The sequence below is a fragment of the Leuresthes tenuis genome, unplaced genomic scaffold (genome assembly GCF_036924035.1).
Source record: "Leuresthes tenuis unplaced genomic scaffold, fLeuTen1.0.hap1 SCAF_10, whole genome shotgun sequence".
Lineage (NCBI taxonomy): Eukaryota > Metazoa > Chordata > Actinopteri > Atheriniformes > Atherinopsidae > Leuresthes > Leuresthes tenuis.
This window is the reverse complement of record NW_027325364.1, coordinates 28,811,430-28,838,537: the sequence shown is the minus strand read 5'-3', so window position 1 is coordinate 28,838,537 and position 27,108 is coordinate 28,811,430. Positions and strand designations below refer to the sequence as shown.

At 41.4% G+C, this 27,108-nt stretch overlaps 1 protein-coding gene across 3 annotated transcripts; it reads left to right on the top strand.

Annotated features, from left to right (window-relative positions):
- Window positions 1-387: 387 nt before the first annotated feature.
- Window positions 388-26,255, top strand: klhl32 (kelch-like family member 32). Of its 3 annotated transcripts, none has more exons than XM_072393345.1 (11): window positions 388-531; window positions 1,919-2,034; window positions 4,998-5,175; window positions 8,428-8,535; window positions 12,223-12,321; window positions 16,604-16,819; window positions 19,236-19,962; window positions 20,148-20,206; window positions 22,750-22,942; window positions 23,867-23,961; window positions 25,504-26,255. In XM_072393345.1, the coding sequence occupies exons 2-11, from the start codon at window positions 2,012-2,014 to the stop codon at window positions 25,663-25,665; spliced, it is 1,860 nt and encodes a 619-aa protein (XP_072249446.1). In that variant the 5' UTR covers window positions 388-531; window positions 1,919-2,011; the 3' UTR covers window positions 25,666-26,255. The 3 variants fall into 3 exon arrangements, with proteins under 3 accessions (XP_072249446.1, XP_072249445.1, XP_072249447.1); XM_072393344.1 differs by having other exon boundaries at window positions 4,995-5,175; XM_072393346.1 differs by lacking the exons at window positions 388-531; window positions 1,919-2,034 and having other exon boundaries at window positions 5,001-5,116.
- Window positions 26,256-27,108: the final 853 nt, after the last annotated feature.

Sequence of the window (27,108 nt, the reverse complement as noted above, 5' to 3'; positions counted from 1 at the left end):
TCATACTACACTCAGAACATAAAAATCAGATCAGAAAATCAGAAAGATCAGATCAGAAAGATCAGAAAACGTGTTTTTTTCGTGTAGGTAATCATGAAACAGGTTTTGGACAGGTTTTACAATCTGTTAAAATCTTTGAATCTTGACTTTGTGGCGTGCTTTTTCAAAATAACATTCATGTTCTTTTTTATGGGACATTGTATTACAAACGTATGTTGGCTTCTTAAGGCACAGGTAAGCATGCGGTTTGCTATGTCTCAATTATCCGCTTGGAGGCGCTCTTTCCTGACTATGTCCATCTTAATGTGACCGACCACCGTGGAGAGGCGGGGTTATAATGTAATGATTTAGGCGCTACTGTACAGTACAACCAATAAAGTACCGGTGTCAAGTGAGCGTATCTCGTCGCCGCTGCATCCCGGTTTCGTGTCTCTGTGGATGTAAACGGGACGAACCTCCGACATCAAATGACGTTTGTAACGCTGGCGCCGCTTCAGGGGACTGGGCTGATTCATAACACATTCGTGTGAGGTACGTAAGCCTCCGGCACATTCAGTTTAACGACTGCTGAATACGGTAAATTCCTGCAAAGCCGCAGGGCGTCTTGGTGTGGTGTGAATTGAATAGTTGCGCTCTGTTGTGGATGCAACAGGGCTGCACTGCTTGCACGGAGGAGGCTGCCTTCCTTTCAGTCCCGGTAGTTTTTGTGCACCGAGGCGCTGGCCTGTTGCTAGGCGACCTTTTGACAGCTGGGAGCTTTTTGAAAGTGCCAGTTAATGCACTAATGGTGTCTGGTTATCTGGCAACCCAAACCTTCCCCCCCCATCTCATCCAATTCGATTGCCCACCTGCCTGCCTGCCGATCATGTGTAAATCCTACCTAAAATCTAAACTACGACATTATGCTGTGGTTGTTTTCATTCAGGAGATTAGAGCGTTTCACAATGGCCTACTTGTTGTGATTATCGAATTCTAAATACACCCACCTTCTGGGAATATTCAATCTTTCCTAAGGTTCATATCTCAGTCCTGAATAGTTATTTAACATTTATTATAATTAAAAAACATCTGTGGCATGTGATTTGCTGCTGATATTAAATCTACCACCAAAACTTCTTATCTAAACTACATTAAGGACACCTATGGAAACAAAGGGAGCAATGACTTGTATAGGTTGCCAAATGTGTGGAATTATATCTTCTCATTATCACATAAGTAAGACGTGTGTGGTATGTGTTGGTTTGAACTGAGTGGTGTGGGCTCCCTATTTCCCACCTCGGTCAGTAGCTGCTGCCTGTAGCCATGAATCTGAAGGTCATTCACAAACAGGTCAATCACGAGATCTCAATGGGGACTACACTGCAGTGTAGCCAGTTGAACAAGCAGCCCTACCTACACTTAAGCTCAACTTCATGAATACACAGGTTTCCTTCTATAGAGAACCTGCAATTGAGAGGATCTGGGGTGACTTATTATATATACAGCAAGCGCTTTTCTTTCATCGGAGTATCCCGAGCAGCTTGGATTTCTGAGTGCGTCTCTCTTGTGCTGCTGACTAGTATTTGTGGCATATCAGATTCAGTGGTGTCGCACATTATGTCAAGGTTGTAGCTACACAAGAAGGACATGGAGTAATTTGGACTCCCAGATTGTTCTTAGAAGTGCTGTGCTTGTTTATTCATTCTCTGAACTCCAGCAAATGGCTGTTGGTGTTTCCCCGCTTTTAAAGGACTCGCGGGAACAGCTATAAGACTTGTCAAAGTCAACAGCAGCATAGCTGAGAGAAGGGAGAAGCCAGCATCATGCGTGATGTGTACCCTCACACCTCATCTTCACATGTCGCACAGGAGGCTGTCAAAGTGCGGCGGGGTTGAGTGGATAGACCGAGTAAAGCTGACATGCTGTTCTGTCCTATCAGGCTGATGTATGTACCCAGACAGGAAACTACAGTCCTCAGGAGCCACATCACACCTCGCCTCTGCCTCTGCCATCGCTTCCTTTGTGAAGGGGAATGCCTTCTGAACCCAGTCTCAGGTAGGTGGTCCAGCCACGGTGCACATACTCCACATCCATGCCTCTGCTGACTGCTCCAACATATATTGACAGGGAACACACCGAAGCTTGCAGGGCTGAGATCACGATTCTTTGGTTAAACTGTGGGAAGATCTATAGAGAAATTGATATGTTGTTGGCGTTTTGGGTTTTAGGCTTTCTTTTCACTAAACAGGAAGTCCATGTCATCTTCTTGTTATCTAACCTATTGTTTGGAAGTAGACATGGTTACACAGGGTTTCTCAGTTTCCATTTCAACCTGTCTGTGGCTCTCAAACCCAATACTGAATATACTTCAGATATTTGTAAACAAAAAACATGGACTTTGATTCTTAGATATTGGTTCATTGGCCTCCAAAGAAAATGATGATTTGAATTTTTAATTCCCTCAACCCTCCTTGGTTGTTAAATCTTCTACTTTCCCTTCGCATGTGTCTTTCTCCCTGTTGGTTCTCCTTTTGACAGTCTAACTTCCACACAAACAGCCTGAGTCATCTTTCGCCCTACACATCACCATGAAGGTGACAGAGCAGGCAGGCAGCAGCATTTGGAGTATTAGCTGAGACTGAAAGTGGACAGATTTGGAGGGACGGGGCCACGTGGAAAGGGTCTGACAAAGGGTTGGAAAATGGGAAATGTAATTTCTGCTGTTATTTCAAACACAGAAGACAAAAAAATGGACGTTGAATTAGGTTTTCTTTAGTTCTACATCTTGTATAACTTCCATCCATCCATAGCAAGTTAAATGCTAGCACTGACTCTCTGACACTCTGCTATTTAACAGATAAAACGTTTGATTGATGCAGCATGCTCGCCATAGATTCACGTCATAGCAAGCAATCAGTTGTTAATTACATGGGAATTAAATGGGAAGTTCAGAGGCGGCGGCAGCTTTGATAAGTATTTCATAATAAATTAAATCAAGGCACAAAATTCAATTTTCCGCTAATGGTGATACACACAAAAAAAAACTAAAGCTCACCATAACTATTGAGGGATAATTTGTGTACACTCTCCCATCTGCCTGGTTATTCCTTTCAGTGTGTGCTGTTCTGAAACATCTTACACCCTGCTACTGTTTGCTGGACAGTCTAATGAGCTTAGGGGCCTGCTCTTCTGCTGCCGTAACCAGAGCACATCCACCAGGCCAGTTTTTTTTCCACCACTGCCAGAAATTTCTTCATCTCACTTCCTCCATCTGCTGGACATACAGCCTGTGAATGGACTTGGTCTTCCACGATACTTTCTCTCACTTCTCACGACCCTCTGTTTTCTTCTGCCGGACGTACTCCATCGTCAGCTTGTCCTGGGTGGGCATCCTCCTGACGTATCCTTGGATTGTTCTGGACAGATAGATCTTGTCATTGTTTGCATAGCCATGTGGCGCTGGACTTTAAAGGGAATCCTACATGCATTATCAAACGTATTCATGTTGTGTGTCACGATGTATATACAGACCTGCAAAAATGCAGATTCTACAGGACACAGTGGAGGTCAGTGCAAAGACAGTAGATCTTTGATCACATCTCTGCAAACTCTGACCATCTGAGCAGTAACTTTATCAAGACAGCTTGAAAAAGTCTTTCCCTGTGCAGTTTGAATACATTCTTTGAGCAGTTATGCATTTTTCAAGATCAGGTGTCCAAGGGGGTCATGGCGCGACTGGTAGCACGTCCTTCTCTTTCTTGTCTAATTCGTATTTGCTCAGCCAGTGATGTGTTTGGGGTCATTGCCTTCCTGTGTGACAAGGCTACTTTCTATCCAGACAAGTTTCTGAAGGTTTAGCAGGACACTGCAAACCACATTAATATTCATGTTGGCTGAATATGCCTTGGACTTTGTAAAGTTCCCCAACTGCAAACACCCCCAAACCATGACTGATCTGTCCCAGTGTTTAATTGTGGGGATATGAACAGAGGAATCACTCTATCCTTTACTTGACAACATGTTTGAGGATAATGGGTTGGACCAAAGAAATTAAATTGTTCTGAGTCAACCTCTGTCCATTGCAGAGGGGCCATGGTCCACTTCACTGTGAAAGAGTGACTCCTTTCGTAAAACTGCCACGCAAGCCTGCTGCCAGGAGTCATCTCTGCACACTTGTTGCACACACTGCAGTTGGATGTGAACGTGCATTCTTAACAACTCCTGTTAAGTTTCTTGGTGATTTGTGATATGCTACAGAGCCAACAGCTGGGGAAGCGGATTTGTGCAGTCACAGACCTTCTGTATGGCTCCTATGTGCCAATGTCCTCATGACATTTCCTTCTGAGAGGAACTATGAACATGTGCACCAATTTTTTTGCAAACTAGCCAATATGATTGAGATTCTTTACTCAAATAAAAAATTGACTCAGAGGAAAGCCTTATGATGACTGTGAACTGAAATCTCTGAGAAACTAAACTACCGACTTGCTGCTGGCACTTGAAGAGTCATGAACTGACTAAATGCAAACTGATAAACTTGATAGCTTATTTCGATCAAAATAAGCAAAAATGTCATTCGGTTGTGTAAATGGGCACCATCAAAGTCAGTGGGAGAATATCCGGACAAAATGTATTACAGTTGGAAAATAAAACACAAAAAGCGCTATTGGTGCCATCAAAGAAGTTCAAGATTCCAAAAAGATAGAAGAGTTTTAGAAGCGCTCATTTCTAACGCAATTGTGAACTTAGAAAAACAGATATCAGCATATTTTGATTTTTCCACCATATCCTTAATTGGAATTTGTCTGTTCCATTAATTAATTTGTGGTGGCAGTTGTAGAAGTCACACATCACCATTTATAGAGAGCATGAAAATTGCAGAGGAAAAACATTAATTGTAGCTGGTTTTTTTTAATTATCACTGTCATGAATATGACAAGTGTCTCCTGTCTAATGAAGCCAGTAAAATCCAGTTTGACAACATGTACTCTGTATGTGTGTTTGTGTGTATGCAGCAGTAAGGAGATGCTGACAGGACAGAGACTCTGTCACTCAAAGTCCCACCAGGATTCAGTTCTCTCTGCCCTTAACCAGCAGAGGAAGGATGGCCAACTGTGTGACGTCACCCTGGTTGCTGGTGAGCAGAAGTTCCATGCCCACAAAGCCGTCCTGGCAGCGTGCAGCGATTACTTCAGGGTTAGTACATTTTCAAGCTGATTATCGTCTTCCAAACAAATCATTTCAAGGGTTCACAGGGATCTAAAATTGTATAAATGTTAGCACGTAGGGATCAGCATGAGCAGATGTCACAGTCCATGGCCTCAGCCTGAGTGGCACCATTAGACATCATCATCACAATCAAGATTAAGAGCACAGGATATCTAAGCTGTAACATCATCTGTGACTGACCAACATAGGTCACTTAAGGGCCGCCTGAAACTCCTTTCGCAGCGGACAGAACGGCAGATGAGAGCACCCGTCATCAGACAGTTTGTGACGAGCACATTTACTCAGGTCCCAGCAACACACCTGCCAAGCCTCAAGGAGACCTCTTGAATGACAGTTGAGATAGTTGTTTTTTCTACCAATAGAATAAAATGTCTGTTTCAAATAAAAATAGAATAAAAGTTGTGTGCACAAATGGAACAAAATATAAAGAACTGACAGTCACGCTGCTACACCAGATCATCCTCCCACCTGAACAGAGCCCGAGCATTTCCTGCTCCTGCCGATGCTTCTGTCTGACTGTGGTTAGGCCACAGAGGGGCTTATGTCGACTGGCGCTGTCAGATATCCTGACAGAAGATTTGCAGCCGCACAGGGAGAAGTGCACCGATGAGATTTGATTTAGGGACTTTGGGCAGATTAGAAGGTAGATATTAATCCCTCTTGAAAATGAGAGGGAGATTAAATATGTCCAAGTTGCCCAGGGATTATTGCTCCCATGTGTTAGTGAGTGTGTGCAGGTTATTTTTACATCTCTCTGCAGAGAGCTGTGAGGTCATACTTCTCTACCCCTTTTGTTCTTTCTCTTTCCTTCTGTTTTTCTTCAGTTCCTCAGATCAGGTAATAAATGCCGCACTTAACTTCCAACAAATCCAAACAGCACTGTTGTTTCAGCACACAGATTATTAGATCAGCCTGCTACAGTAAGCAAGAAAAAACTCACTTTGCTCTCCTGTTCCTCTGTAGTGGCCTAACAACATTATCTTCATTTAGTCATCTGACTCCACTGCTGAGTTTAATTTAGTTCATTTGCAGACAAGATGAGAGTGCCTTACGTAGGAAATGGCAACTGTGTTTTCTCTCTGCTCTGGCTCGTTTCCTAACACCTGCAGATGTAGCAGTGCTTATAACACATTATCTATGAGTGATTGTCACAGTATACGTGACCAGGCGCCAGTGGTCTACCTGGACTTGTCCTGAATGTGTCATCTGCGTCTTCCAGCGCCACCGCATTGTTAAGATGTCCAGACCGCCTGGGGATATACGGCCCAGTCAGTCACGTCAGCATCATTCTCCACCTTGAGCGAACACGCCCACACAGATCAAATCGCTCTGTGCTTTTTTGGATTATATTGTCTGCCAGCCCTGCAGTCAGGACAGAACTCATATCAAAACCTATTATTGTCTCAAATATTTCTCAGCTTGCACGACACACAACCTCATAACATCTATGTGACAATCCACTTTGGGATGGACTATAGTGCTTATATTAGACCATAATATTTAAAGCTGATCAGTCCTCGGTATCTTTCAGATGAACTCCTGAATTGAAAAAAGTGCCTCCAGGTGAGGACAAAAAAAAGGGTTGTGCCAACTTAGATTTTCTCTGAGTTCAAGAACTGGTTTGGTGGTAGAGCAACTGCAACATTGTAGGATCAGATTAATTCAATGTGTTTCTGCTTAAATTATCTGCTTAATTTGCTTGAATGAGTTCAGACATATTTGAAGAACAGGGAACTTGAACTAACCAATGCAACACTCTTGTGTGACGACACACAAACGTACTAGGCTACTTTTCCTTGGAGCTTGTATCTCTGAAAGTGCAAGCGCATCCTAAAGAGGATATTTAAAGAGGACATTATTTCACTGTGTGGATGGGGAAGTCACAAGTCCTTTCTACTATTACCACAAATTAATTTTGCCAGCAGATCAGGCTAAATGCAGAGCTGCAACTTAAAAGACGAATAAAAGACCAACAGTGAGCATGGCTCTGTGGCTCAATGATTCTTTGCACCAGATCTATTTTCCAAATCCCCGGAGCCATCCGTTACCACCAGCACTCCTTTTCTTCCTCTTCCAAGGTCAGAGGACTCTATGATGTGAACAGCTCTGAGAAACATTGTCTGAGTTCTATAGCTCTTTTACGTGCACTCTACCTTTTACATTCTGCCTGTGTCTCTATCCAATTTTCTGTTTTACACTCATGTGCACACTGACCATAACTCAGCCACCATCACACCGCAGATTAAGCCAGGGATCCTCCTGTGCTCGGTGGAGTGGGAGATTTTTAATTAGCATGATGGTGAATCAACAAGGAGGGCGCTGTGAGGAGAGCTGAACAGGGATTGGTTAAAAAAACTCAACGTGTTCTTGAGGCGACCCGGTCACACACATCAGATTCGCAATACAAAAGAGCACTTTGCCTGAGCTGGTCGGAGTCTGGTTAAAGTTCATGGGTGGTATGAATCAGGGGAAAACAGGCTGAGTTTTTTGGAAGGAGTTAAAGTAATTTTTGTGACAAGACAACATGTTATGATAACACGCTAGCCAGGGGGCCTTTGAAGACTAATCTCTCACTGACTAATCTCTCAGTTAAGATGGAGTGGTGTGATTCTGTTGCACGCTGCTGCTGTGATTCAAAACATAGTTAAAAATTGCAGGTTAGCAGGGTCACTATCCTGAGGAAATGAAACTGTGGGTTAAATAAATGTCCACAGTTGTTGGAATTACTCATCACAAGCAATTTATGGTTGTTTGTCCCATTGCCATCCAAAAAAAACAAATAAAAAACCACAGACTTCATAACCTCATTCCTCTTTCTTCCCCTCCACATTGATGCTCTCTGCTGGTTGGCACAGATCAATGGCTCTGTCATCTCCTCATGGTGTGACACCAATCAATCGCTTTGATTAGTGAGCAGCAAGCTGGACTCACGCGCAGCAGCGCCAGACTGCAGAGCCCGTGTCTGCCACTTTGATTTCACACGGAGCGCAGCCTGCACTCATGTGACTGTGTGTGAGTCAGGATGAGAAAAAGACCGATAGATCTCACTGACAAAGGCAAGAAAACCAGGCCTAGACAGCTAAATCAATAAAGAAAAGATCTTAAATGTTTTTTTTTTATTTTATTTTTATTTTTCATTGTCTGTATATGACCTATCAGTCTCCACATTAACCTGGTGGTTCCTCAGCTGACCTCTAAGTTTTGGTTATGTGTTATCAGGCCATGTTCAGCCTGTGTATGGTGGAGAGTGAGGCAGATGAGGTGACTCTGCAAGGAGTGACCAGCGTTGGACTGAAGCACGCTTTAGATTTTGCCTACACTGGACAGGTGAGTATAAGCTATCACAGGTAAACAGACAGAAAAGAGAAATTAATTCAGGGATTCTCACAAAAATACATCATGGTACGTCTCACACTGATATTGGGACATCATTGAAGTATTATAAGCAATATTATTTATCAGCACATAGTGCAAATGTAATAAAATGTTTGATGAATGCCCAGCACTAATGTTAAATTATGTTCTGACCTAAAAGCTGTCAGCAGCACTGGTATTTCAGATTCTTTAGGTTTAACATAAGAAACATTCTTCTACGGAAAGAGCAGATTTGATGGTTATTCTGTATTGCTAAGATATAATATTACCTGATTTTATATGTCCAGCCTCCCTTTCCACTAACAAGCAACTTCCCCTTGTATTTCAGAGTAATGACACATTACTACATGCAAGTCTGCCATGTATTACCAAAGAAAAATAATGTTCTCCATTCAAAGCGGAGTGTTAGTATACAGTCATTTTGTAAGCACGTTCACAGTTTCATCATTCAGGCAACCTCTTGATAAATGTTCGACTGAGCAGTGCGAACAAAAAAAAATATCTCAGGACTCAGCTTCCATTTAGCTAACATCAGCCTCTGAGATTTTGTTCCTTGGCTTGTCAGTCATCAAATCACTCTCCCTATTATTCAAACTACAAACAAGCACATGTTTCAGGCTTTTAAAAAGGCCTGAATATTGGCACTGTTAAGAAAATTAAAATGGCCAAGCTAACTACGCTAACTAAGTGAGTTTAGCGTTTTTAGCGTTAGCAAAATGTGACTAAAGGTCTAACCACGAAACAAACTACACAATCCTCCTTTTCTGCCATCAGTCATTCTTCTCTGTGTACCATAACTATGGAAACTCATTTTCTGTTAACAGCATGCTAAGCAAACAATAGTTGAGTAAATTTGTCCGTTTTATATACAACCCACCAAAAAAGGTTGTGATGCTGTGTAAACACAATGCAAGTAAACACGACACAATGACTTGCAAATCTCGTAAACCAATAATTCATTGGATTAAGTATATAGAACAGAATAGAATATATATATAGGTATAGAAAATAAATGGCTGGATGGCTGTTCCTGTGCCATTATGGTCAAATGGCTGAACAGTTTTCCAAGACTAAATGCATACTTAAATTTATGCTGAACAAAGAGTAAAGCACAATGTTCTTATGCTGAATCTGCAAAATAGTAATGTGAGACTATGTTGCCCTTTCACCCCATCAACAAAGACGACTGTATATGTGTGATCATTTTTATAAACCTTACATGACCTATTTGGTTCCAGTGATAGTAGCACCACTAAGCAGCATAGCAGCTCATTTAGTATACTGAAAGACCAAGAACGTTGTAATTACTCATAATTTAATTTCCACAGTGGAAATGAGCAAAGGGTGGAATGGTTAGGGAGCGTAAGTAGGTCAGCAGCAGGCTTTCAAGCCGAGCTGCTTTGGTTGGCTCTGCTCCTGTCTGCCTAGAGGAGATGATAGTGGATGAGATGAGGGCAATATGCTTATCTCCACACTGTAAATAATGACCCAATAAAAATCCTTTGGCCACATGTCATAGCCCAGCAGGGTGACTGAATAGACATGCCGTCACATAATACTCTCAGACTTGTATTCATTATGCAATTTCACTGAAATCTTTACAGCATGCCAGTGCCACAATGGATAGTTCAGTCAATTTTGAACATCCATAGTAGTATGAACTGGAGTTAGCTTACATGGACCAGATACTAAAGCAGAATACATATAGCATGCTATGCTGCTTTTATCTACTGCAGGTAGAAACTCGTAGCAAGCTCAATAAATGTAAGTTTAGGTGGTAACTGTACTCCCACACTGAACCAGGCATGATGTTATAAAACTGACTTCTGCTGTGTGAGGTTGAAGTACTCTAACAGTAGTGGGCCTCTGGAGTGGAGGAGAGAGCAGGATATGAAGAGCATTCACTTACAGTTATTACAGTCATTATTCCAGCTTGCCATCATTGCTGCTGCTTCCTGACAGGATGCTGATTGAGTCAAAGAAAATATAGGGTTTGTTTTTTGATATTCCACTTATCTCAGTTTATAGTCAAGTTTTCCTAAATCAGGAGAACATTGATTGGAATTGATGATTAGTGCATTTGTGTTCTTTCTCAGCCTTAGGTTATATGGAACAAGTAGCTTGAGTAAATAACCTCTTATTTTTGGCCCCGTCTGAATACTTCAGGGCAGCTTTTGAAGCTCATAGATGGTGCTTGTGGTTAACTGGACAGCTGCCCAGGCCTGGCGGAGAACCACTCTGGGATGAATGGAAATATGCAGATGCAGAGAAGGAAAAAAAACTATCTTATCAGAACGGCTGTCTGGAATTGTTTTTTTTTCTTTCCTTTTTTCTTTTTGGCTTTGTAGTCCATGGAAAAATTTGTCTGTCATTTCAAACAAATTATAAACAAACAGCTTAATTCAGATAAACCATTTCCTTAAATGGTGGAAGAGTGTGTTTATTTACTCTGTGAGAAGCAAAGCATGTAATCAGCCCAAATGCTCAGTGTACTGTTTTTCACATCACTTATGATAAGCAGACAACATTTACTGGAAGGAAGTAGTACATCTGTGTTCAGACCTGTTTTATCTGTCTTAGAATTAATAAATGATGAGCAGGATTTGAAAAAATAAAAAATAATATAAAATATGATACCCATGAGTGCTGCTAAATCATGTTCAGCCCTCTGCTGTATCAGCAGTTTTGAGAGGCAATGGAGACAAACGATGAAGTCATTTTTCTGAGTTTCACTTCTAATGCTGTCACGGTAATGTGGCTATGTAGGGCAACGCCGCTGAATGGATTATCAAAGGTCTGTTCCTACCCTAAAAAAATGTATTTGGATTAGGTAAGGCCAACGTGTGAGGCGGAATATGTTTAATGTGACTGGATCTATAATATGCATTTTATGGAAGGTTCAATTTCTTGTGGTTCAGTTAATGTGCTTAGAATAGTTGACCTTCCACACAGTACTCCAACACCACCCTGCTCTACTCCTGCGAGCATAGGAGGATGAATTGGCTGTGTTACAACATTTTATGTTGCATATGGGTGGATGACATGGTGGAGAAAGAGGAAGGCGTTCATCAGATGATTTCAGCTGCTGTTCATTCAACTAAACATGAAGAATTATGGGAGAATAAGTGCTACAAATTGCATTGATATGTTGATGTCAACTTAGGAGGATAATAGAGAATCATTAAAAGTACTTGTTCATTTTCACTCATCTGTTGAAATTAAACACAATTTTAGATATTGTTGGTATTCTCAATTAAAACAGTGAATAACAAATAAATAGATAAATAATTCATACTCAGTATAGTGCCTAGTATTGGGTTTAATTAAGTCTGTCTTATCTAATATATGCTTATTATTTAACTCTTTAATGCATGAATGTTTTTCCAGACATCAGTGAATACTGATCTCTGTGATAAAGTGTTTCAAAGAGTTTGAGACTCTTTGAGGAGAAATGAACAGTTTTAATGTAAAGTCATTCTGAATTATAGTTTATCCCTTTGTATGTGATGAATAGTCATAAATACAGAAGCAAATTTGTGAGTTGCAACAAAAAAAAGCACACCTGAAAGCGAGCTACATCTCAGCTACAGTAAAACTGAAATTCTGGACTAAGTGACCTTGATTATCTGCTGTGCCCAGATTCTGCTCGAGCCAGCTGTGATTCAAGACGTCTTGTCTGCAGGCAGCCACCTACAGTTGCTGGAACTCCTCAACCTCTGTTCACACTACCTCATCCAGGTATACACTCACAGACACACACATGCGACAGACAAAAAACGAGAGACACACCATTTGATATCAATCTGTCTATCCTCACAAGTGTTATGGGCTCTCAGTTACTGTACCAAGAAATAATGGACTGACTCTGCAGGGTTCCTGTCAGGGTGGTGGAAACCATGTGTGACCATTGAATTTTAAGAGGTGTGCTCCACTCAATGGGTTTGGCCCTGTCTGTTGGGAAATATCAAGACAAAGTGCTAATGAGCCACTTGAATTGAAGTGGAATTACTTTAATAATACAATCACCTTTGTTATATAAGTGTCCGATTTTCTCATTTGAAAGTAGAGATCAATATTGATCTCTACTGTATTGAATATTTATTGAATATTGATCTCAGAATGCTACGCCAACGTTTTTTAGAATCTTTTTTGGCACTTTTGCCTTCATAGCTGGACAAGAAACAATGTAAATGAACTGTGGTTAGGATGATATGATCTACCCTATAGTGTTATAGTGTAAGTTCAGCCTTAGACCTGAAGTTTTTTTGAGTACCCACTGAGCTAAATGTGCTTGGGATAGAATATTTAAAGTTAAAGCATCCGTACTCTTGTAGAACAATCCCATTCACAAACACATTCACTGATATAACAATGTGCAATTGAGCATTACATGTAATCTTCCCTTTCTAATTTCTGTACAAAACCAGATAATAAATAGTAACCAATAGTGAAATTGTTCTGTTATGAGGAATAAAGGTGTAATGATTACCACCAACCACTGGATACAAGGTGGTGCAGTTAGCTTTGCTCAGTCTGGATACGTTCAAAGCTAATTGACCAGTTTGTTTAATCAATAACCGAATCCTTAATCAATCCTTTCTGCTTGTTGTTCACATAGATAAACCCAAATTGGATGTCAGGGATTTTTTTTTAGTTGTGGCATCGTTTGACAGAGTCAGGCTAGCTTCTGTTTAGGATTCTTATGCTAAGCTAAGATAACTGCCTTAGACAAAATTTGAAGAAGTAAGATAGTTATCAAACTTTTTATCTGTAGTCAAAAAAGTATCAAAAGTTGATCTCCTAGATATTAAAGATGAGCAAACATGGTCAGGGTTTGATGTAAGTTATAAAAAGAGTGCTGTAATTCGTCAGTCTACTGTAGCAATGCTTCGTGTGAGTCCTCCTCCACAGGGAACTTAAAGGTCAGAGTGATTTCGGGGACAGAAGAACATTCAATGTGTTCCTCATGGACACTTCAGCAGCCTTTATACTTGTCATCTACACTACGGTGCCTGAGTTCTGTTCTTCTCAGAACTAGGCCACGCTCCTGGGTGCATCATGCATTTTATCACAAGACCAAGGTGCACGTGTTAGAACAGAAGCAAAGTCAGTCTACTGTCCTCTAGGTACAAGGTCAAGCACAGCTCCAGGTCAAATAAATCAGGTTGAAGTTACTGCAGAACAGAAATAGTCTAAGGTATTTTACAACATACAGTAACTATGATTTTGTCAAACTGTGTGAAATTGTGGCATTTTGCAGCACTTTTACAGCTATTTAATATAATGTATTTACAGTACATAGTCTGAACCTATTTGCATGAATTATTTAGTTTTCTCCTGGTATCAGTGTCCTTAAATCCCATCCTATTTACTGATCTGTTTATGCTGCATTTTGTCATTCCTGTCTTTACAGTTGCATGACAACAAGAGAGATACCTCTAATGTGCCATCTGGTGGTTGTAAAGCCTCATTGCTACTGCTTGGATACATTACAGAAGCAAACCTTGCTATGAGCTACAAACTGCATATAGAATTATATTGTTTTTTTTTAAACTTTTACTTTAGTTTAGTATTTCTATGTATTGCTACTTTGTACAGTCATGTAAAAAAGAAAGGACATCCTTTTTCAGTTTGAAAGTTTTATATATGAGTACACAATGAAAACTAAATGAACTGATAATCTGGTCCTTGCTAGTTCTTAAATTCATGTAAATGCAACCTCAGATTAACACATATCCTGTAACATTTATTTGAATAAACCTAGGCCAAACAGCAAAGTGTGTGTTTGTAAAATGAAATACACCCATTGGATCCCTATTACTCAGAAGGCAGAGTGGTTGTCTTTCAATTAGAAGGTTGCTGGTTGAACCCCTGTCTTCCCCTTGTTCACATCCTCAAGTATCTAAAGGCAAGATAGTGAACCCATCATTGCCCATTGATATCTTTCTCACTTGTAAGTTTAGACAATGGAGAAACACCTTAATATCTGATAAGTAATCATTTTCTCTATGACCTTATTAGTCTCTCACATCATTGGGGAGGAATTTTGGCCCACTTTTCTTTGGTATGTTGCTTAATTTCATCGAGGTTTGCAGGCATGTGTTTATTCACAGTTCATTTAAGGTACGCCACTGCAGTTCAATGGGGTTCAGGTCGGGTGTTTGATTGGACAATTGCAACACCTTGATTTTTCATCTTTTTCAGCCGTTTCATTGTGGATTCATTGGTTGGGATCACTGTCCTGTTGCATGATCTAATTTCAACCAAGCTTCAGCTGTTGGACAGATGGACTCACTTTTGCTCTAGAACACTTTTACTCTAGAACACACTTAGGTATTCAGAGGAGATTGTGCTTGACTCAATGACTGAATGATACCCAGGTCCTGCAGCTGCTAAACAAGCCCAGATAATCACCCCTCCATCCCTTCACCGCTGTGCAATTTGAGATGTAGCTCATGGGTTTTCAGCTGTTTCTTTCAGCATTGGTTAGTCTGGGTAAACTTGCAAGGATGCACACTCGTGAGAAGATTGTCAACTTTCCTGAATATTTTCCAATTTCCAAGTATTCTTCTGATAGAATGATGGACTCCAAATTGTTTGGAAATGGCTTTATAATCCTTCCCAGCTTGATTGGAGGCAACAATTGTTTCTCTAAGATCATTGCTGATGTATTTCCCCCTTGGTATTGTGCTAACTCACGCCTGAATGCTCCAGTAAACTGCCAAAACTTCTGCCTTTCGTGGTCACACTTGCTGATGATCAGGTAATCAAGTGCATTTAATTAGCATCACCCGGCTCTTGCTTACCCAGTCGGGGATAGATGAATCTTTATTACATCCTCATAAGTAAACCTTGGAACTGAAAGAGGTTGGGCTTTCTTTTTAACATGACTGTATATCCATTCCACATCTCAGCTACAGTTATTGCACTTTCTGCTCCACCACACTTTCCTGACAACTCTGGTTCACTACATTTTACAATAAAAATCTTACACAAATGACACGGAACGCGTTAAAAACAACTTTTGGCCACTAACATCTTACAAAAAAGCAGCATGTTGAAAAGGTCACATTTCAAATGTCTTGAGTTGTTGAAATCTCTGCCAAATAAGGATCCTTCCCTCGAAACTTTACACGAGGTTTAATTTCAGCAAATGCTCAATTATTTTCATGTCTAAATATCGAAGAAGAGACAAGTTGAAACACTGAAACAGATATCAGTATAAAAACTTTTTTATCACCTCACAAACCCTCAGTTTAATCTGGAATTCCTGTGTATGAAACTGCTTATCACTGCTATTTGTGTAATCATCATTTTAATTTTGAATACCTTTTTTCTCATGTGTTGTAAATTTTAATGTGGACTAGTGAAATAACACAAAACTTTTTGTTATTTACTTTAACATAGCTAAACTAAGCTGTTGCGGATTAGATTATAAATGTCTGCTTTAAGGACTGGTCTGTCAGTGTATAACAACCACTATGAAGTATTGCCTTTGTTGTTTCTCAACATTTTTTTAAATAAACTTAAATGTTACATGTCCTGAAAACAATGGCATCTTGGTAAACACATTCATGTCCCATTAGACTTGGAATGGTGAAGCCCAGAAATGATGCTTCCTGTCTGACAGATAGACACATCTCTTATGTATCTTGTCATAATGCATTAGTATAATTTTTTTTGTGTGTAGTTGGCTGTTTGTCTATGCTGAAGGACAACCAGAAGATGGCAGTCTTATCTAATTTTCCTTTGTCTGCTTCCACATGTGAGGGTTTGTGGGTGTATTTGTACTGGGGATGAATTCCTTAAAGATGTAAACTGTCCATGTAGCATGCTCTAAAACAAAAATGGAATCATAAATGAGTACCTTTTTGGTGACAGAAAGATAATACTTAAGGGGGACTTTTTTAATTGATTGTAAGCACTGAATGGGCAGGTAAATGAGGACAGAGACATCTTTGAAAAAGATGGTGAAGACATACATTCATGACAGTGTTTCTGCAACATATTTATGCTGCAGGAACTGAGCAGCGTGAACTACCTGGAGCTGTACCGCGTGGCAGACCTGTTTCACCTGCCTGCCTTGGAGGAGGCCGTGGTGGGCTTCCTGGTTGAACATCTGTCCGAGCTGAGCCAGAGCCGGCCGGACGAGGCCCTGCAGCTGCCCTACCGCCTCCTCAGGGAGGTGCTGAAGAGCGACCGCCTCACCTCGCTGAGAGAGGAGGAGATATGGAAGGTATGTTACTGTGTGGGGAAAGGGCAGATGTCACTCATCCTGTGCTAACATAAACCAGTTCACACATAATGTGGACATGTCCCCAGTAAGTAATTTGTTCACTTGTAAGGTGTAGACATGTTAAAGTTAGTAGAACCTGGTGTTAGTGTTAAGAGTTAGACAAAGAAAGAGGAGTTATGGTTAACTTTAGGTTCAGTCTCCAGGAATGCTCTCTTACCCAAACCTATCAGCATATATCACAAATATACTGTACAAACACAGTTATGCAAGACATGCGGAAGAAACATGCAGACTATGTCATCATGTATTGATATTAATGAGGATATGCAATAGGAAGAGCTGCTTCTGAGTTTGTGTGCACGAGTATGATCGTCTGTCTCCAGCATGCGTGTGTGTGATGAAGTGCCGCGACTGTAGAGTGAGGCGGCAGTGTAGGATGGGGACTTGCCATTTTGACTGTTCATTTGCACCAATCAGCCCCCGCACCACCCCCACCAACCCTCAGTTCTTTCCCCCTCTCTTTCTTTCTCCCCTTCTCTTCTCTGATTAGGCCCACCGCGGCTCCATCAGGGCCCCCAATCCCCCAGCTGTCACTCGGCCGCCCGTCTGATTGAAAACAATCAGGCCTCTGATGGCACAATTACCCTGACCCTTTAGCCAGCCGCCGCTGCCATAATCAGCCTCTGATTAGGCTGCTTTGGGCCTCCTTCACTTCGCTCAGAAGGTTAATTTGGGCATCAGACGGAAGCGAACAGCAAGCGGGGTCTGTCGTCCGAAAGGGTGGGGGTGGGAGGCTGGTGGGGTGCGCACCAATACCGGACCGATACAGCTCGGCCGTCAATCATCGTCACTCAGTTTTCTTAGAGTCTCTCACGCTCTGGAAATCACATTTTCTCTGCCTTTGTTTTTTTTCCTCTTCCTCATTCTTGCCATCCTTCGCTGTCTTTCTGTAGCTTCACGCCCTCCCCTTACCTCTCTCCCTCACTATCTTCTTCCATCACCCTCTCCTTTTCACACACACACACTCCCCCTCTCTTTCTCTCCCCGGCACTTTCTCTTTCAGAGCGTAGGGAAAGGAAGGAGAAGGAGTTGATTTATTCTGTGCCCTGAGGAAGTTGTGTGATGCAGCGTGACCTTCACAGTCAGCTGCCGTAGTGCACACACGCTCACACTTTGTCACTTCAGAGCGATGAGGAGGAGAGAGGCGGGGTGAGCGATAGAGGGAAAGGAGGGAGAGACAGCAGAGTGGCAGAGATGCCACAAAAGACAGAGGCCTTACTTGCAAGTTTGTCGCATATTCACACCTTTAGAGCGGATTAAAAGGGGTGAATAAAAGAAAGGCAGCCTTGTTTGGAGAGCAATGCACACATTGAGTATTTATGCATACATCGCACATCAAATTTAATGTTATCACCTCAGATGTGATATTGTGAATTTAGTCTAATTTATTCTTGGTCATTCTTGTTGCTTTTGCTCATTTCTCTCCAAACATGTCTTTATTCCTCTGTAATAAGTTCTCAGGCTCTGCACGGTTTGTCCTGAAAATCACTTTGTTTTCCTGATAATGGTATCAGTGATCTCCAGTCATCTCGCCCACATTCACACCTCGTCGCAGCTAAATAACCTTCCACTGCTCTCAAGTTCAATTAAATCCTTTCCCTGCTACTCGGTTGGGCTGCATTAGACAAAGGATGCTGCCTGTGGATATTTACAGTCTGTATATTGAATGCTACTGACTAATAAATGCTTGTGTGTGTGTGTGTGCGAGTGTGTGTTGGCATCTTTGGCTGCAGGGCTGGCTTGCCTTAGCCCTGCCATAATAGCCTAACAGTGTCTTGGAAAAAAAAAAATCTTATTAGCGGTCGCTCAGTCATTTCTTTCTCTTCTCATCTCGCTTTATTTTTCTTCTCTCCTATTTCTGATCTTTCATTCATTTGATTTGATTCTCTCCTGCTATGTATTCTTAACCCTTTGTCTTGCCTTTTCCTAAATTCTTCTTTCCTCACACGTCCCATTTGAACGATTGCATGAAAATGACATGGTTTGTTGACATAGTTTATTTTAAATTTTAAAAAAAAGGAATGAAATCAAGTCCCCACCATGAACGTATTCAGCTGAACTTATTTCACTAATGATACAGAAAAGAAGGCGACACACAATACATTTGAAATAATGTCCTCCAATTTAAAACAAAGACTTGCCCATTTGTAAATCCTTCTTTAAAAACTGAATTTGCAGTTGACACATTTATTGTAAACATACTAAAATGATGAATATCTTAGTATCTCAATGTTTTGACGATAAGTTGCTATGAAATCCTGCATTGCTACAACTCTTAATGAATGCTAACATTGGAGCATATTATCCGTGAGCAGTGAACACAGTCTGTCCTGTCGTCCTCTCTTTTTGTATTTAGTTGGTTGTTCTGTGGCTGGAACATGACTGTCGTTACCAGTACACAGAGGATCTTCTGCAGCATGTCCGCTACGGCCTGATGGATGTCCCAGCCCTACACCACCTTGCCCATAGCCATCCTGTGGTCCAGTCCAGCCCTACTGCTGCCGCTCTGGTGGATGAAGCCCTGGACTACCACCATTCCACCTTCGCTCAGCCCCTCCGGCAGTCGGCCCGCACCAGGCCTCGCTTCCAGTCCCTCACCCTCTACATAGTCGGGGGCCGAAAGAGGGAGGTGAGCAGAGTCAGGGAGCTGCGGTACTTCAACCCATCCGCACAGGAGCATGTACGGGTGGCAGGAGGGTCAAACTGGAGCGAGCTGGCACCCATGCCCACGGGGCGCAGCCACCACTGTGTGGCTGTGATGGGGAACTTCCTGTTTGTTGTGGGCGGTGAGATGGAGCATGCCACTGGGAGGACATGTGCAGTGAGGACTGCCTGTAGATATGACCCTCGGGGAAACCGATGGACTGAGATTGCCCCCATGAAGGCCTGCAGGGAACATTTTGTCCTTGGAGCTTTGGGTCAGTACTTGTATGCAGTGGGTGGCAGGAATGAACTGAGGCAGGTGCTGCCCTCTGTGGAGCGGTACTGTCCCAAGAGGAATAAATGGATGTTTGTCCAGCCCTTTGACCGCTCGCTGTCCTGCCATGCTGGCTGCGTGGCTGACAACCTGCTCTGGGTCTCAGGTATGCAATAATGGAGAAGAAAGAATCCCAGTACTCACTCTTCCATAATGTATTGCTTTTATCTTAGTTCTACTGATATCTGGAAATGTATTTGCATGGACATACTTTGGACAAATAAATTGCTGCATGCATAATTGTACTAAAACTTGTTTAAAAGTTCAAGATGTTGTGCCTCTTGGTTGCAGGTGGAGTTACAAACACTGCTCAGTACCAAAATCGGCTGATGGTGTACGACCCAGAACAGGTAACATTGATAATACAGAGATTCTTTACTGTTCTTATGTGTTTCATCAAGTAAGAAGGATTTCCTTCAGTGGTTAAGTAATGATGAAATGACAAAGGCTAAAATGACAGGGATTAGTAAACTCATAGAGAATTCTCATCAACTCTACACAACATTTCAGTTCTATGGAACTTTTGTTGCATCTAAACACGCTTTTTTTTACTTTATAAGCTGCAGTTTTCCTGTTTTGGTTCACTTTCTTCACTCTTGCTCTGTAAAAATGGATCTGATAAACCATCTGTCATACGGCTTTAAACAACTATTCAAATGATGATTTGGGCAAACATTACACTCAGTAGCTCTTGAGGTATGTTTTTACCATATAAGAGAACATAACTGCACCAAGCTTGAATTCCTAGCAGTAGCACACATGGTAAAGCTCACACTAACACACACCAAACGGATAAAGAAAATACTAATCAAAACCACATAGTCATTCCTCTGCTTCGCTGTTTTTCTGTATTTTCTTTACTTTTTAAGATGTTAACATTGAGAATTGTTGGTGTGGGCAAAGTTTTACAGATTTTTACAAAATTGTTTTTTTAATGTTGAGTTTAGGTGTTTTGCTATTGATGCGGCGTTCAATAACAAATGGAAACTAATTATTTTCAGCTTCCTAGTCAAAAGCTGAAAATTCACATCAACAAGAAGTTGGATTACGTAGACTGAAAAACATTGGAGGAAGCACTGGTAGAGGATCGTTAGCTCATTTATTTTCTTAAGTCAAGTAACTGAGGATGAGAAATTGCTGTTCATAACAAAGCAATAAAAGCAAATGCAGCAGAGTTTCCTATTTTCGAGATGCAGGTAATGTGGCATGCTTTGCAGTTGTGGGTGGAGAAAAAGATGGATAATTCCACTCTAAACTGGTACTGTAGTGTTACATTGCGGTACAAATCTGAGCTGCTCACTGAATGACATATTTTCAGACCTCGACAGCCAGTGGAAGTGAAGTGGAAGAGATGTTTTACATCTGAGTTTTTGAGTCAGAAGGCACTTCAGACAACTAAAAATACACTCTCAAACAAGAAAAAAGGAATTTTTTCATGTGATATCCACTTTAATGTGAACTGTACATAAATTTCCCGTCAGATAGAACTCCAAACTGATGTCTCCATGTATCCAAAATGGATAAGTCGCTGTAAGAATCCTGTTTATAAAGGCATAATATGTCAGTGTTTTCATCATGTTGTGGGGCTACTGTGAGTGCCCGGCCACAAACCAATTAATAGACTTAGATGTTTCGATGTTAGAGGGGATTACTCAGTCCCTCACCAGACAGACCAGCAGTGGCTTTAATTCACTTTAGAACAAAAAGACTTGACGTGAATCCAGGTGTGTTATTGAGAGCATCTTAAAATGCTTCCGACATGTTGGATTTTTTTTAAGTTCCCAGTGTTGTTTCACATTTTCAAGCCTTCTCGGACATATTTGTTTATCATGATATTAGCTATGTTTTTGAGAAAGTACTCTTAAACACCGTCTGCGCAACATTAAAAGGCATTTATTCAGAAAACGAATGCCGACCTTATGTTCAATTGTGATGGATTACACAACAGGCAGGTGTCAAGTGTCTGCTAATTGATTTTCCCACCATATGGAAGTTAATGAAAGCCAGTGGCATTGTGGAAAATAGGAAAGCTAACTTTACCGCTAATGAAATCAGCGGTACTGTATATGCAATTTGTTGTTATTTCTATTTGTAAATTCAAACACACAAAGAAAAGAACGAAAAGAACGACAAAACAAAATACAGTCGATGTTGTGCTCTTTCATAAGACAATTTTAAGTTAAACTGTTGATTACATCAGACTGTGCTAAACCGCATTTTCTGTTTGTGCCTGTTTGAGAGGCAGCTGTTTAAGAGGTCTGGATCACGGTGAGGCGGTATATAGCATGGGAGTATGCGGTGTGTATCTGCGAAAGGTGCATATCCATCTGGGTTTGTGTTTGTACACGTCTGCGTGAAAGCGGGGGAATGAAGAAGCGAGCGAAAGAAAGAGGGAGAGAGTCTCATTTGTATTCACCATGAATCTACATTCACCTGCCAGAGCAACAGCAACCCCCCACCCACTCTACCCTCAACAGATGGCCACCCGTCAGCTCCCAGCAGACACACACACACACACACACACATATTCTCTCTTATTCTCTGCCTCAATCAAGTACTCATACACACACACACACTGACTTGAAATAAGCTTCCACACACTTAGTGAGATGAGCAGGGAACCTTGGTGTAAAATGGAGTGGCTGAAACATATGATTAGAAATAGGGAGGGAAGTCATTAGTACAAACCAGAGCTCCAGTGTCAAGTTATTTATCTAAGACTGAGCATACATCAATTACCCATGCATGGATATGCTTAAATATTAATCTCCTTATTCATCCTCCTTCCCTATCTACCCTCTCTCCCTTCGTCTTTGCACCACATCTATCAATTTTCTCACATTTTTCCCCCTTCAAATCCATCTGCCTATCCACCACCTTCACTCCTCTTCAGGATGAGTGGTTGGCCCGCAGTCCTATGTTGCAGAGGCGAGTGTACCACGTCATGGCGGCGGTGAGGAGGCAGCTCTATGTGCTAGGTGGGAACGACCTAGATTACAACAACGACCGCATCCTGGTTCGTCACATCGACTCGTACAACATGGACCTGGACCAGTGGACACGCTGCTCCTTCAGCCTCCTCACAGGTGGGCAAAGTGAGGAAACCGCAGTGGGGACATGTATATGCAGAATTACTTATCTGACAGTAAACAGCTGGTCAAGCTCCATGACTGTGTTATTTGCCCGCAAAAAGAAACAGTATAAGCAACACTGAATGTGACATTAACACTGTAGCTTTCTCAGCTGTCTTCCTGAGAGCTGAGTGAGATCATCGATACAACTCTCGCTCACTAAATATGAAGCTAATCACAGGAGATGAAATGGGACAAAACAGTTGAGATCTGGCCTAGAAATAACAAAATCCCTGTAAAACTAATGATAATGACAAAACACCATAAAGTTATTGCACTAGATCAAGAAAGTCATGCTGTGTAACACAGTGTGGAACTAGAATTATTTCAATTTGCATGTGGTGTTGATAGTAAGCTTTAGAGGTGTTAATATGAGTCACGTTTAGACAGACAGATGCTCGCTATTTAGGTGGCAGCAGTTGTCTCAAAAGGCAGACAAGGTTGTTTTTTTTTTTGTTTATTTTACACTGTTCAATAACTCATAAACTGGAGCAGCGAACAGTAAAGAAGGTCCTAAGACTGCACACACTGCTAAAGACCAATGAAAGTAGGATGTTGGAAAATTAAAACGTACTTTATGTCTCCTGAGTGGATATGCTGTACTCTGGAGACACTGTCATGTAAAGGCAAACACTGGCTCTCAGGCTTTACTGTACACATGACCTCTTCTTTCCCATCTTCAAGCCTCCATCTTCACCTACTTGAGTTCCCTATTTTTTTTGTCTTTGGATCCACTTTGAAGACAAAGTGTCAGGAAAGAGAACAGAAGCGTAGCCTAGTCTTCGGCTCCGAATACACTCCTGCCCTAATGGAAGTCATATTGTGAGAGTTCCCTCATTTAGCCACAGTAAAACATTGTGCTGACTCTGCCCTCCTCAGGTCAAAACGAGTCTGGCGTGGCCGTCCATGATGACAGGATCTACGTGGTTGGAGGATACTCCATTTGGACCAATGAACCTCTGGCATGCATTCAGGTGACCTTTTTACACCTAATCACATGAAGTAATGCAAATTCAGTTATTTTGTTGATAATCTTTAGCTCATTAAATACAGAAACTCACATCCTCAGAGAGATCCAGTCATGCTGCCACCCTCTCTGGGTCCAAAGCCACTTCAGAAAGACAGATGAATTGGAAAACTGTCCTGTGATCTGATTAATCTAAATTTGTATCCACTGGGCTACAGAAGAGATGGACATCTGGCTTCTAATCAGCGCACAGTTCAAAAGTCATCATTGGTTACGTTATGTGGGTGCATTAGTGCGCGTGGCTTTGGCACATCAGAGAAGTAAGCGTCAAAGCTTAAAAACATACACAGTTTTGAAGCAACATAGGACGGCATCCAAAAAGCATTTTTCAAGAAAGGCCTTGCTTATTTCAGTGGGACAATCCCAAACCCCATTCTTCACATATTATAACAGCTCTGTACAAAGGCAACTGGATTTCTTTTCTTTGCCCTCGAGGATGTTTTGCCTCTCATTGGAAAGGCGTTGGTTTTTTTTTTGTTTTTTTTTAACCTACCTGACTAACATGTGAGAAGTCACATGTTTCAGGGTGCTAGTGGTTGTGGAGGAGGAAGTGAAGGGGTGGCCTCCTCTCCTCAAAACCAAATTATGGCAAAATAACTGTTGAGCAGAAATATGAAAAAACTGCTCCCCTCATTTTCAAAAAAGCTTACAACATTGTTAAAAGGCAGAGTGGTAAACATATCCCTGTCCCAACATGTTTGAAACATGTTGCTGGACGGGTAATTCAGTTTAAACTGTTTAAACTGGACTTGCTGGGCGGGTAATTCAGTTTTAACTGTATTACCCGCCCAGCAAGTTCAGTTGAAACTTTTATCTACTGAGTTAGTGCTATTTATGATATGTTTGTCATTACTTTCAGTTAACCAGAGCAGAGTTTAAAATTACGTTTACTTTTGACATAATCTCACAACTTAATTAGAAATCTGGTTGTATATGGCTCTCTTGTATGAAATGGTCTATTCTGTTCCTTAGTTTCAAAGAAAAAGGGGAATCTGCAGTCATGCTAAAACTTTTAAGAGGCTGTACTTAAGTCTGCTGGCATTGCTAAGGCATACTTCAATTCACAGTCACAATGTCGGTGTGTAATACTGGAATCACAAGCGTGTGATCATAAACCAAACCAAATGACAAACTAATGAAACGACATATTCGCTAAAGTGGTTCAAATCTATCACGAGAACAACAAGAGGGCTCATGATTAAATACATGGCATACTATCCAAGAGTTGTTGAGATATTTAATTCCAGTCCATGTCAACTCCATAGTGGCAAATATGGGTATCGAGAAAGTCAGAAGGAAAATCTGGGAAACACTAATCATTTCATGTCCATCCAGACTGAAATGGACAGCATTTCAGTCGGCACCGAAGTAGAGGATCAACATCACCATCCCCCGATCCATACTGAACTCACGGTCATATTTACAGCTGTTGTAAGAGTCAAACAAAATGCAGAGAAACATGTACTACATTATGATTTTCCTCCTCCAGGTGCTGGATCTAAGTACAGAGGGGAAGGAGGAAGTTTTCTATGGGCCAACACTGCCATTTGCTTCCAATGGGATAGCAACATGTTTCCTCCCTGCTCCTTACTTTACCTGCCCAAACCTACAGACTCTACAAGTACCACATCACCGGATAGGTGCTGTTTAACACACCAATGAACAAAGTGTCAGAGAACATGAACACATCGCCAAATGTTGGATGCACTCCCAGCTGAACTGTGGACAGACAGTGCTTAATAAACGTGACTGACAAAAATGCACTTGGTGTTAATCATACTGGAACCTGGACTGCCCTTTCACAGAGGTGTACGGGGATTTCTCCGACACCCATACAATATTGATAGTTCTTACCTGATTCACAAGTCATGCTGTTTTTGAAGCTTCTGTGAACAAGCTGCCGCGCTATCAACACAGCCCATTTGCTGTTGTCCCAAAGACTGAGAACTCCATTACGCTCAGCGAAGACTCGATGAGCAAGTTACTGCAGAGGGAAGAAGACAGCAACCAAACGTTCCCGGAAACAAGTGACGAGTGGTAATTGAATATAGCTCAACTGGCCACAGATGCTAAGAGAGCTTAACAGTATAACCTTTCCATCAAACCTCTATAATCGCATTTGTGGCCTGAAAAATATGTATGTTTCTCAAGATGCAGACGGCAAAGCCTGTTTTATTAGTAATCGCATGAACTTGGAGTGCATGAGGCTGAAGCTCACCAGTGCATAAAAGACCATGTCATATTTTTTTTAATTTTTTTTTAAAAAGCTCATATTATGTACAAAAAAACCCCTGTGACTTTTATGAATGATTCACCTGCAAAAGCAGCGACATACTAGACTATACATATGCTGTCGACCTATGTATGTGAGAACTTTATTATGCTCAGGACCTAAGACTGTTTTCGTTCATATGACTGTCTGGTTATTGTCATTCAACATGTATCAGTTGAATATTCTACAGAGTATGTAAATGTATGGTACTGCATTGTGCTTTCAGAAACATGCTTTGACCAAATGAGAAAAAAAAAAAAAAAAAGTGATGCCCGCACTCCCCTCGTCTGTCCAAAGCAACACAATTGCGAGAATATATGGAAAATTTGCAGAATAAAAAGATGCTACAGAAGTGAAAGTACAATGCATTTCATGGAAGGCACCTGGTAGCTGCAAGAGGAGAATGACCAGAGCTTTAAGAGAATTATGTAGCAGCAATAGATAACTGCACGCCGGTATAAAAGCATCCCCTCACTGCCAGCTTTGTGCATGGGTTCTCCAGCCACCTCTGATACTGCCGAAGAAAAGGAATGCGGGTGCAACATGGGGCTGCTCCGGTAAAGAGATGCGTTGCAGTTTGATGAGGCTGGAAAATATCTACCAATGACAGAAAATGGGACTAGGTGATTGTGGGAGACAGGAGTGATTAGGTGCAAACTAAAGCTGGATTGCTAGAGACTGCAGGGCCAGAAAGAAAAGGAGAGAACTGGAACAAACGGTACTTCTCTTCTTTACTCATTTTTGTTTTTTTCTTTTTGGTATTGAATCCTTTGGGCTCGTGCACGACTGTCATCAAATCTGTAATTCAGACTGCCACTCGAG